The 13,423-nt window shown below is 32.9% G+C and overlaps 1 protein-coding gene across 1 annotated transcript in view; it reads left to right on the top strand.

Annotated features, from left to right (window-relative positions):
- The window catches only part of Agmo (alkylglycerol monooxygenase), a 302,224-nt gene that overhangs the window by 161,091 nt on the left and 127,710 nt on the right, over nt 1-13,423 (top strand). Inside the window, exons 10-12 of the mRNA XM_048339753.1 lie at nt 1,259-1,375; nt 9,696-9,778; nt 10,301-10,406. Of these exons, the coding sequence (XP_048195710.1) occupies nt 1,259-1,375; nt 9,696-9,778; nt 10,301-10,406 (306 nt within the window). The remainder of the gene's footprint in view (nt 1-1,258; nt 1,376-9,695; nt 9,779-10,300; nt 10,407-13,423) is intronic.

Here is a 13,423-nt window from a genome sequence, read left to right on the forward strand (position 1 = left end):
CTTAATCTGATGGTGATCCATCACTTAATGATTAGGGACGCCCCTCACAGTAGGTTAGAAGGGTGGAGTCTGCCACGTGGACGTCAGTTCTGCGCAGAGAGTACAGTCTGGAAAGCAGAGCAGCTCTAGTTTTCAGTGCCCTTCAAACACAGAGCCAACAGCCTTTTTGCACACTTCACAGGTTTAAGTATGTGCCTTTCACGGAGACTCATAGAACACCAGAAGCCGAGGAGCCTTTATAATCATTCTGTTCTCCTTGGTTTTGATCTAAGGTCTCCAAATAGAGTGGGATTTTTGGTCATGCCATGAATAAATTCATGTGTTAGTATAAAAGTATTAAACTTAGAAATCACATTTAGAAAAAAATTCTTTAGAAAATTTAATACTGAAAACCAAATATAAATTCAGTTTGAGTTAGGCATCCTCTTCTACAGGAAAGACATACAATTGCTTTTCAATCATTCAAAGCATACAAAATTCTTTATCAATTAAATCATGCTAATAAAAATGTAACAACAGGAAGAATAAACTGCTGTCCACTTCAGGGACTGTACTTTGAGTATAAAAGCATATGATAGACCGAGGAACTCTTATCCATATTTTACAATTGTTTAACTATCTGATTGGCAACGCTGTAAATATTTTTGTCATTTTAGCTCCAGACAATCTATTGAGCCATTTATTGTTTTGTAATAAATCATTTAAAGTGAATATTTTAGAGAGTTATGTGAGTGCCAGCATTGTATTTTAAAAGCAGGTTGTTTTTCTGTGAAACTTGGGGGTTTAAGAAAGTTGCTTTACTCAGGCACTTGTTTATTTTGGGGTATGGTTATAGGTACTTCCTGGAGTCACTTTCTTTCCTTCTTTAACTTTTTTTTTCTCCACTACATTCATGGACCTATTTTCACGTGAAAGAGGCCCAATGCATTATATATATATGTGTGTGTGTGTATATATATACACACACACACATATATATATACTAAAGAACACACATATATATATGTGTTCTTTAGTATTGGCACAGTTTACTGAATCATTTCTTAGTTTTATCTTAAGGTAGACTAAATCAAAACTGTAATGCATAGTCTAACAGGAATGAGAAATAAATCTCCTAATTTATAAACGTTTTTCAAGGTAAGGAAATGTTAGGATATTTTCACACAGTCTTCTGTAGCCTCTCCACATAGTGTGAATTTCAATATGCAAACAATCCCTGGAGCATTATGAAGAAAAGACTTCTTTCTTATCCATGTAGATCACAGGAAAAGAAGTCCCCTTCTCGTCCCCAGCATCTCAGCTGTTGAAGATATACACAGGGGTGCAGTTTGCCCTGATGCTAGCATTCTATGAAGAGACATTTGCAAATACAGCAGTAAGTAATGATCATTTTAAATATAGTGTAGGAAAATTATGATATAAAAATGCCTCCCTCCCAACTTTACATTTAAATATGTAAACTTATTCTTCCAGAAAATTAAATGAACTAATTGCATCTAAAGCATTGCTGTACAGAATGTTAATCAAATGCTATGTCATCAATAGAAGTAATAGTAAATTACATGTCATAATTAAATGATACCAAAATTGCAATAAAGTTCATATAATTAATATTGACTAATTTGGAAAACCTTCTAATTTGAATTATATTGTTCATTTTTTGCAACATGGGAGTAATGGTTTTGCTTTGTAAAAACACTCACATTACCTGTATTTGTGGGAGAATAAAATCACAGAAGTTATGTCAAATGAACTATCAATTTCAAAAGTGATAAATATAGGTATTTTAACATATATTTCAGCTATAGGCTTATTTATAGTATATTGTTCATGAAAGTATTTACATTTAGATCAACTTTGGAAATGAAAAGCAGTAAACCAATTGAAAGTATGTGAAACAGAAAATAGCATCACAATAGAGTAAGAAAATTACAGGCTTTGTTCATGTGAGTATGATGGAGGTCCATTAGATTCATGTGTGAAAGTGTCAGGAAGAAGGCCCTTACTATGTACAATTTAATATAAACCAATAAAAATATTCATCTTATGACATATTCTCACTGTGTCATAGTATTGAAGGTTGCACAATTACTCTGTATGAATAATGATGATACTTTGAAGAAACATAGTGGCTTTTGACTTCCAGCATTGGGTGATTTATTTATTCTTTTTCTTAAATTTTTATTGTCAGGGTGATGTACAGAGGGGTTACAGTAACGTTGTTGTTATTTTTAATGTAATTTGTGAAATTATTTCTTTTCCCTTATGTTTATCTTCCCTATGGTTTAGTCCCTGTTGTCACTCAGCATATTTGATTTTGTTACCCTGTATATATGTTTGTCTGAATTAAGGAAAGGAAGAGAAGCATTAAAAAGGCAAGAAAAGGGGCAAAAGTGAATCAATATAACAGCAATGCTTACAAGACAATATATAAACTAACTTTACAACTCAGTGAGGGTTGGATAAGAGGAAAGATGGGAGAAAATGGAAGCCATAACACGTTTGACAAGAAATGTATTCACTGCCTTATGCATGGGTGGCTTAGATACACTTATTTTTAAGGTTTTTAGAACACCTAATGTTGGGGCTGAGAACATAGCCTAGTGGCAAGAGTGGTTGACTTGTATACATGAAGCTCTGGGTTCGATTCCCCAGCACCACATACATAGACTGCTAGCCTTGAGCAAAGAGAAGCCAGGGACAGTGCTCAGGCCCTAAGTCCAAGGCCCAGGACTGGCAAAAAAAAAAAAAAAAAAAAAAAAGAACACCTAATGTTGAGGGATAAAAATATACCGAATGTCTATTACAATGCTAGCAACAGCTGAAGAACACATAAAATGGTAAAAAAAAAAAAAAAAATCATTGCTACAATATTAATATGAGTAAGGAAAGGAGTATTTATCCTGACAAGTTACTGAGGATCTCTGAAATTTCCCATGGAACATTACCTAAAGGAATAAAGCTAGATCTTGCATAAGTCAAATTTGAAAAAAAAATCTCTAATAAAATAACTGACAACTAAATACTCTCACAGTGAAGGGAAGGCAACCCCAGGAGAAATCCAAAATTTGAACTGGAAATTTTCTTATCTTGCACTTGGTTGTGGAGATGGAAAAATCTAAATATTCCCTGATATTTTTAACCATCTACTCCTCATAGATATGGACCCAGATTTGCACTAATAATGGTCTAGATAAACTCTGAGTAAAAATATACTGTAAACTCAGATTCAATATCTGGTACTTAAAAGAAACAGGTTTAAATCATACCTCCAAAACACATAATCCTAAACTACAGCATAGTTTATTAGGTAACATTTCAACAACTCTTAACTTTAGGAGAATGGTTAAGAAAGAGAAATGGAAGGTGGAGTTGGTAAAAAAAAAAAATATATATATATATACATATATTATATGCATGTGAGTAATAACATAATTAAACCCTTTAGTGCTAATTTACTTAACTTGTCATTAAAAGAAAAAACCTCTTAAAATGGCACTAGGCAAATCTTCACCTGAATTAATAGATTAGAATTCTCAAAGTATTTAAAATGGAATTAAACTATCAATTAAGTAAACCTAATTGGCTTGAAGCAGCTTAAAGGATTAAATCTCTTTTAAATAGTAAATCCAACTTTTTGGTTATTGTTAATAATTTCATTATATAAATATGACTAAATTATGTTAATTATGCAAAAGAACAATTTACTCTAAATTTCTATATTTTCTATGCCATTTATACATTGAATTATTTTAAAAACTCTATTTGAAACAAGATGATTCACATGTTAGAAAGAAAGCTTTTCTTTTTCCCTTTCATTTGTTTTTGAGTTGAAACTTAAGAGTCCAAGCTTGTGTGTTTTGCTTTCTCATGACTGGTGCTCTGCCATTTGAGTAATACCTGTAGCCTTGCTTTTTTACTGGTTATTTTGGAGATGGTGTCTTAAGGACTATTTTTTTTTTTTGCCAAGACTGGCTTTGAGATCAATCCTCTAGATCTATTGTTTCTCTTCCAATGATACTCAGGGAAAAAAAATTAATAGATGTCTCTCATATACCTAGGGATATCTTTAAAATATAAAAACTGGCTATATACTTGCTGACTGTTTGCTTTTTCCTGTATGTGTTATAAATAATAACAAAACCAATCCCAAGGAGTGCTTGAGTGGTTTGCCAGTTATCCTCAAAAGAGGAAAACCAATTTAAGAATTTATTTCAGGAAGTAAGCTCCTATAGTAAGTGCACGAACCACAAAACTCTCACATTTTGTACTGGGTGACACTGAAATACCAAAATGACCAAATTGCATATGATCATTTGCTCCAGAGATTCCATGGAGGATCAATCTCAAGCCATGTCCTTGCCTGTAGATGACAAAATGTGTAGGTGCCCAAGTCTATTGTGTAAATCACAGAATAATTTCATATACATATGTCTGTTAATATATGTAATCATTAGCAGACTAATAACAATACCCTTCTCACTAGACTTTTTAATGGTTAAATGACAATAAAAAGGATTGTACATGTTTAATACAAATGAAAATTTTTGGATATTTTTAATCTTTAGTTTGTTAATCTGAAACTATAGAACCAGTGTGTGGAAATTTTACTAAAATTGTTCATCCTCAGAACTCATAGCGTCTCTACCAGAGGCTGCTTAAAACGTTATCTGCATATGTCCATTCAAAATATGACCAGATTGTATGTACATTGAGAGAGTTTAGACAAGAACTTTCTTTGGTCCAAAAAAAGCTACTTCATCTGCATCATAATATCACACTCTTGTAAATAAAATTTTTATTATCTTTAAGCAGTTGTACAAAGGAGTTGCCATTTCACAAATAAATTTATGAATACAATATATTTTCACATATCAAACTCTTGATACATAAGCCGCTGTTGAATCCAATTTACAGTTAAAATAAAAACTGCACTCATTTTCGGTTCTATAAAATGTACATAAATATATTACTACATATTAATTTACAAACTCAATCTCAAAAAATTACTCACTTTTAGCTATGTGAGCCTTTACTTTGGATTTGAAATAGATACCCTTTAATATTATTTTTTTATTGTCAGAGTAATGTACAGAGAGATTACAGTTACATATGTAAGGCAGCGAGTACATTTCTTATCAAACCTGTTACCTCCTCCTTCATTTTTCTCCTACCTCCCCCCTTTTCCGATTCCCTCCACACCATCCCCAGAGTTGTACAGTTGGTTTACAGCATATTGTCTTGTAAGTATTAACCAAGATATTTGAAGGTCTGAATATATGTGAACATATTTTCCTGGGGGAAAAATGTAGGAAGGCAATATATAAAGACATGTAATTTACAGAATAGTATTCAAAAGATTGTTCACGAAAAGTTTTAAGAAAAACTCAGGTATATTGACAAAGCAAACTATCTAGTGTTTAAACCTCTTTCAAACTGAAATCGAGTTGGAGGTAGCTTCATTCCCAACACAAATCAATTTTGAAAGGTGTTTTTGCTTATTTCCCACATGTGTTTTCTTTTGCTTAAAACATGCTGTGTGATTAAGGAGAAAAGTTGCTTATTGCAAAATTCTATAGTGCCTTTCAAGTCCATGGGATGTCTAAGAGCAAAGTTAGAGTTTAAAATCCAATAGTAATATTTTTTTTCCAGATTCACTGCAGCCAATAATCACATAGAAAAGTTGTGGCTGACTTGTAACTAGAGGTCCTGCTGTGGTCCCACAGTCTTTTCTGTTTATGCATATATTTGAGTAGATAAATACTTACTTGTCTTTATGTGTATGATTTCTGTATAAATAATATTGCGAATCAAAGAAGTGATTTGATGGCCAACACAAAGGTGCAGCACATATTTAAATACATAGTGTTTAGTTTAGTGATATAACCTGCAGGCTTTTATGTTGATTTTGGTCTAGTAATGCTTGGGTAATCAATTCCTCAGCTGCCAAGGTCCATTTCACAGGGAGATAACATGAATGCATACACATGTGGAATAAAAATGTGTTCTGTAATAGCATGTTCTCATATTAAAATAGAAGAAGCAATGTTTTTTATTAGGCACCAAACAGTTTGAATATTTAATAAGGTCGTATAGTTCAGTGTGTAGTAAAATTGCTGCAGATATGTTTTAACAGATTACTTTGATGACACATTTTATATTAACAAGGCATCTGAGAATATCAAGTATGAATTCAGGAGCTGATTATTACAGTTTTTAAATTCCCATGGATGTAAGCTTTATAAAACATTATGGTTACAATTTCTTTAACTAATGTTTTCATGTTGACATTTTTAATGGATTCACTGAAAAAATATCAATCTAGTTTATTTTCTCCCAACAGAGTGCTCCTTTAGAAAATTGATCTAGCTTAGACTCCCCATGAGATATCTTTAGTCAATATCAGGCATATACTTTTATCTTTCATTTTAGCTCATGGAGATTGTATTTGCTTTCTAAAAGTTGTTGGGTAGTTTCATATGTATTAGCAATGCTTGACAGAGAAAATCTGGTCCCTATTTGTCATCTTGTTTTGGTCACACTAATTTTTAATATGATAGGATAGTAGCTTAATAAACAGCTATAACATCTAATATATGTTTTTATATTAATACAGATATAAAAGCATTTTATATTTAACAGCCTTTAAGATGTAACATATGTGCTATTTGTTGAATGGGAAATAGGAATGGTAGCTGAGCCAATGAACAGATTTTTCCATAGAAGGATGACAGGAAAACAGCCTCCTTCAAAAACACGAAGGGCATTCCTTACTTTATCTATGGGGGAAGAAAGGCCTTTTACAAATTTCATTAATTGTTAAGCAACTTTGCATCAGGCATACAAGTATGGAATTACCATGTAGTTAGTGTCTCTTCAGGAGTATTTTCTATCAGCAACTTGATGAATGGTACAGGAAGGTTTTGTTCTTGCTGTTGGTGGTGGTGGTGTGTGAGTGTGTGTTTCAGCATATTCATAGATATGAAATCTGAACTGTGATTCCTGCAATGGGAAATCTGGGACAATACTGGTATGCAACTCAGGAATCTTAAAGGCTGAAAATTATTTCCTTGCCTCCGAAGCTTTTATGATTATATTTCCTTCATTATATATATATTTATGATAAAAATTAATGATAGAAATTCAAGCACGATCTCATGCGTGTTCTCCAGAGAGTGGAAGTGGGCATGACTAGAGTATCCTATAAATGCTATTCCTGAAACGTGGTTGCTTTGTAACAAATCACCATCATGGCTTTGAGCCAGGTGAAGTCCATCAAGGTGGCCAAGGTTACCAAAGTGCTGGCTGGGTAGGACCAGCTCACAGGAACAGTACATGGAGGCAAGCATAGAATTTGTGGGCAACATGAGCCACTTGATCATCTGGAAAGTGAAAGGCCCCTTTGCTTGAGGAAGTTGTATTCACCCTATTGGAGTCAGAAAAAGGTAGTGTGAAATCAAGGGCAATGATTTTGTTATTCTTCTTGCTCTTTTTCTTAAATTCATAGTCTCCATGATATTAAAATCATATTCAGTAAATATTCAGGGAAAGAATGAGGAGAAAGTTGAGAGCATTAGTTGACTTTGTGTCTTATGTAGCTTATGAAAGTTTATTATAAAGTCTATTATTAAAGTCTATAAAATCTATTATTATAAATAAGTTCCGTGCACAAATGGATTCTCTAATGAATATGCCATGCCATTTCTCAAGGTTTTTTCCTTGGTTTTCTTTAAATTCAAATGCTTTTAGAATAATTTGTATCATTGAAGGGAAGATAAATTAGTATTCAAATATGGGAAAGAAGAAGGTAAGGGGGTCAACAGAAGTACTGGGTAAGAACTATGTGTCAGCCAGTTTGGGGTGCTCAGCACACAATCATAAATAAAGAAATAATTTTAAAAAACTTCTTTTGAGCTTGCATTCCAACTTGAGGAGACAGATAAGAAACAAAGATTTAAGTATTGTGAGGCTTGGGTCAAAAGCAGAACAGTAAAAGCAAATATGATTATGGATATTTGTAAAGAAGCACTTTTATATAGGGGTGAGGGGCAGGTGAGGAGACAGTGGCTTGTATATGCATAGAGACTTAAATGAAATGAACTATTAGGGATCACTGGGGAATGACATTCCAAGCAGAAGGATCACTAGGTGTGGATAGGCGGATAGGCAATTTTAGAAGTGAGGAGATAAGGGAGGAAGGAATTTCAACAATGACTGAAGATGGTGTTAGGTTAGAACAGAGTTTGTATTATGGATACACTTTCAATATGAGATCCACATTTATTGCTGATGTGTTAGAAGTAGAAAGTAAGAGAGAGATTGCTCAAGGATGAGTCATGGGATTTTGATTTGAGAATTGAAAAACTGGAGGTGATATGTCCTAAGGTGACAAAAACTGGAGATGGTGGCAAGAAATTGAACACAGTCACAGAATTGCCTAAGCCTCAGATGCCCACAAGCCAAACACAGATGTTAATAAGGTAGCTGGATTGGTGTCCACTCTGCTGCAGAACCCAGGAAGCAATTTGGAGAAAAGGAGCTCTTTCTTTTTCTAGAGAGTCATAAATACCCTTAACCACAGCAAAACATAGATACTTGTTCTGTCTCTGAGTTTTGTTTGATACTAGAAGCTAATAGGCATCTTGTTTTTGCTTCTCTCCTCTTTAAACTTTTCCTATTGTACCCAGTTCTCTTTTCAATAATGTATTTCAGTCAGTCCTGGCCAAAGCCATATTTTATTTCAAATGAACCTCACATATAATCAGAGCTTAGAAATATCAAATAATTTGCCCGTGGCTATGGATGATGGGTTTATGGCACTGCATTTGTTTTTATGGAGAAATCACGATCACCTTGTGGTTTTAACGTGGTACTCAGGATTCCTCCATGCCTTATGGCATTTTATCCAAAAAATCAAAAAGGATTTTTCTTTTAAAGCAAAATGCTTCCTTTGACTGAATGTTAGTTTACCCATGAACAGGATTGTTATACCTAAAACAAAAAATATTATTTTTCATGTGTTTATCACTTCACTTCCAAAACAGCCACTGTTGACAATGACATAGCCAAACAGGTCTCTTCAGCTTTTCTCTCAGACATTCTGGTTTCCATGAGTAACTATATCCTCCATTTTGCTTTCACTGAGATCACTGTCCTCCATCACACATTTGTATTGTGTTTCTATTTTATGGAACCCTCCTACTAAACTTTGATTTCAAGGATTTCAAAATTTCATGAAAATTCTGCCTCTCATCCCAGGTAGTTGGCCATGAAAGAAAGGCCTGAGGTTTGATGATATAGTGACAATTCTGCATGTGAGTACCTGGTTGTCATTTGTTCAGTGTTTATAAATATGAGTAGATTGCAATTAAGCTGTGTGTAGGGATACTAATGAATAATATGTTGAAATTACCAGTAGTTATTATGGTGGAGGAATATTCGCATAATATTTACATGACTATGCTAGTCAATCTGTTGCAGCAGACCTCTGGTATTCAAATAAATGTAAATTACAAGCAATATCAACAAACTGAGAATTACCTTAGAACATTATGCTTAACCCCAGGAATTACTTGATTCACTTTGAAACTCAGACAATTTTTTTTTTTAAGAATTATTGCAAAAAATGATGTAGAGAGGATTTACCTAAGGATACTAGTGAATAACATAACCATCAATCCCCCTTTGTTTGGCAGGCATTGTCACAGGTAACTCTCCTTCTGAGGGTTTTTTTCATTATCTTGACATTGACCACCATTGGATTTCTTCTGGATCAAAGGTAAGAACTGAATTTCTTTGGTTAACTTTGTTCCATTAAATCTAAGAGTGTTCTATGTAGCAGAAAAAAATACCATACTATGTAACTGTAGTGCATTCTGTAAAATAGATGTGGGGCATGCTATTCTACTCTTCTTTACTGTCAATTAGGGGATATATCACTTTTTCTAATGAATAATTTTTCTGTATAAAGAAAAAGCCATTGGATCTATGGGGAAACCCTCACTTTCAATTCTAAAAAAAATGATATTTTATTAGTTAGCTGAAAATAAGCTTTACTCAAATTCACTAATGCTCATTTAAAAAATAAGTTGGTGAAAAATTGATTTTCTTTAAAGGGATGCTATTTATTTGTTGTTGTGGTGGTTTAATGACTTTTCAAATACCTTCAGAGGTACATGCTTTTCAAATATGTTAAAATACTATGCATTTCCTAAAATGAAAAGAAACTCTATCATGACTAATAATAGCCTACTTATGTAATATATTTAAAGCTAATGAATGTTACATTGTGTGATTTCAGACCCAAGGGAGCCATTATGGAAACGCTCCGTTGTTTCGTGTTCCTCACATTGCACAGATGTGGTCACCTAAAGCCTTTTGTCCCTTCTTTGTCATTTTTATTTGAGGTAAGACTTTTGCTTTTGGCAGTTATAGTGTGGATCATACATCCATTGCATAGCGCCCTCACACAGTGATAACATCTGTTTAATATTTACTTAGTACTATTTGGAAACTTTTACCCACTTAACTTACTTACTTACCAGTACTTGTATCACTTTGAGCTAGTTAATACTGCACAGCCACATTTTATTAACCCTAACTTTGGATTGGTATCAGTCTATTCATAGAGTCATTGAACAGATTATTTTACATGAAATTTCTTTAAAAATTATGTGGCAAAATAAGTCTTCAGGAAGTGGACATTTTTCAATTTTTAGCAAGGACTATGCCATTTCAGATTTTGTTAAGGCGTCTGAAGTAAAAATTATGTTTAAGATACTTTGACAATAACCAACCAAAAGTCCTAATTTTAAATAAATCAATAAATCAAATGACTGAATCTAAAACATAATTAAAATATCTTATCTGATAAGACCTTTGGGAATGAGTAAACCTTAACTTCCCAAATACTACATTCAATATTTAGTATTTATATCAGATCTTAAATATCTGTTGAAAATCTTTAATATTATCTTTTGTATTTTTATAGGGTGTTTTAATTTTATGTATATTGTTTAAATTTGGAGTGAAACACACACCATTATGTCCAGAATGTGAAAATCAAAGTCTGTCCAAACATAAGGCAATGCTAACATTCTCTCAGCATCAATGAAAGTACTAATACTGAAACTTATTTAACAATGATTTTAAAGTGGAGTAACTTATTGCAAAGCATTTCAATGATATTTAAAATATGATTAGCACACATATCCTCATCTTTCACAATTTATTTCTAAGAATTAAAACAGAAATGATATGCCCACAATTTGTGACTTGATATATATTCAATAGTTTTCCTTGTACCATTATTTGTAGTACCACAACACAGAACTATGTAATAGTCATTAAAAAGTGTCTAGTTGAAAACTATATTTTATTTACAAAATAAAACATGTACTTATACAGTGTGTTATATATAAAATAAAACATAATGCAGGATGATGTACAGAGCATTCTATGCCAAATTAATGTAAATATAAAACATTGGAGAGAAATATATTGTTTACATATGTATAAATATATTTTGATTATATCTATGTATACATGTAGTAATACAAATAGGAACCTAACACATAATTTCCCGTAGAAAAGAAATATAAACTGTACATTTAAAAGAAAGGAAGAGGAAGATAATCCTTCCTTAAAAGAAGGATTTAAATTTCTAAACCCTAAAAGTATGCTTCACACTAAAAAGTTTTTATGAGTCTAAATAATGAAGCATAAATGTATCATGATTTGGATACTATGTAATCTAATACATTTTGCATTTAAGAGGCATTCAAGTTTATATACTGTGGGAATACCTTATGTATTGAGATTACAACCAGAAAGTAAAGGGAAAAAAATAAATTGTATATATTTAATAAAATTTAGAAATATCCATACTGAAAGAAAACTAAAAAGGAAATCATTTAAGTTCTCAAGGAAGTAATATGATTCAAGCAATGTGGCTTCAAAGAGCATGACTTAATCACTTACCATCACCTACTCATTGACATGAATAAAATAACAGCATATCACTTCACAAGCACTCATCATATTCTGCTGTTGGACCCACTGTATTGCCCTCCATCATCCAAAGAACCTCAAATATGACTTATTCATCTAAGAGTATCCCAAAATGTTTAAGACCATAACTAACTGAAGTCACATTTTCTATTTGCCTCTGGAGCAGGGAGGTGAACTACCACACATACTCAGCAGTGCCTTCATTATATGGAGGTATTTTCTCTCGTGTCTATAATTAGAAAAGATTCCTTATGCACAGAGAACTAACCTGGTGTGGGTTCTTTTTTTTTTCAATTTTTTTTCAAATTTTTATTATCAAACTGATGTATAGAGAGGTTACAGTTTCATACGTTAGGCATTGGATACATTTCTTGACCACTGGATTCCTCGTCAATAAAAGGAAGAAAGAGTACTAGCCTATAAGATTTAATGAGGTAACTCATTTAAAAGAGCAAGCATAGTAGCTACCACATAGTAAATGCTCAATAAGCGTGTGAGTTGTGATTATTATTATTATTGCTGTTGTTGTTACTGTTTTAGTATAAAGTGGTGAAAAGTAATAATATTGAAGAAGGACATAGTTATGTTGGTTTTTTTTGCCAGTCCTGGGGCTTGAACTCAGGGCCTGAGCACTGTCCTTGGCTTCTTTTTGCTCAAGGCTAGCACTCTACCACTTGAGCCACAGCACCACTTCCAGCTATATACGTGCGGTGCTGAGGAACCAACCCAGGGCTTCATGTATATGAGGCGAGCACTTTACCACTAGGCCATATTTCAAGCCTCAAAAGCCACAGTTATGAATTCTTAGTCTGGCATTCTATGACATCTATGTACTCTGGTTAGTCAGCTGTAAACTAGGTAAAATAAGAGTTGACATACTTTGAGATTCTATTATGATCTGATATCTCATTTATACTTTTCTCTCTCATCCTTATGCCAAATCTATCTTGTATATTCATTACAAGAGAATTTAGGGTTATGAATAATGTTTGAATGAAAATAGTTATGAAAGGAACAAGTGAGGGTAAAACTCATGCACTGTAATTATTAATCATTCATTAATATTGTTGTATGTATTGATAGCAATTGAACTACCTCAAAGGCTCCAGATGAGAAGTGAATATATGAAATAGTGTAAAGTATAAAGCTATAATGAAATGACTTCTAATTTAATTGCAGAAGCATTTCCTATGTTTGCAGTGGTACTAAGAATTGATTCCAGGGCCTTGTGCATGCTAGGCAAGTGCTCTGTTTTTGAAATACTTTAGTAGCGCTGAAAGTGTTTTTGAAAAAACTTATGTCTAGATTATTCTTGATTGTGAAGGGAAAAAATCGTGGCAAAATTTTTCAGTTTGCTAATTCATTCTTTCCAAAATATGTTTCTTCTCATCTTGGCATACACCTGACCAGTTTT

The sequence above is a fragment of the Perognathus longimembris genome, chromosome 2 (genome assembly GCF_023159225.1).
Source record: "Perognathus longimembris pacificus isolate PPM17 chromosome 2, ASM2315922v1, whole genome shotgun sequence".
Classification (NCBI taxonomy): Eukaryota; Metazoa; Chordata; class Mammalia; order Rodentia; family Heteromyidae; genus Perognathus; species Perognathus longimembris.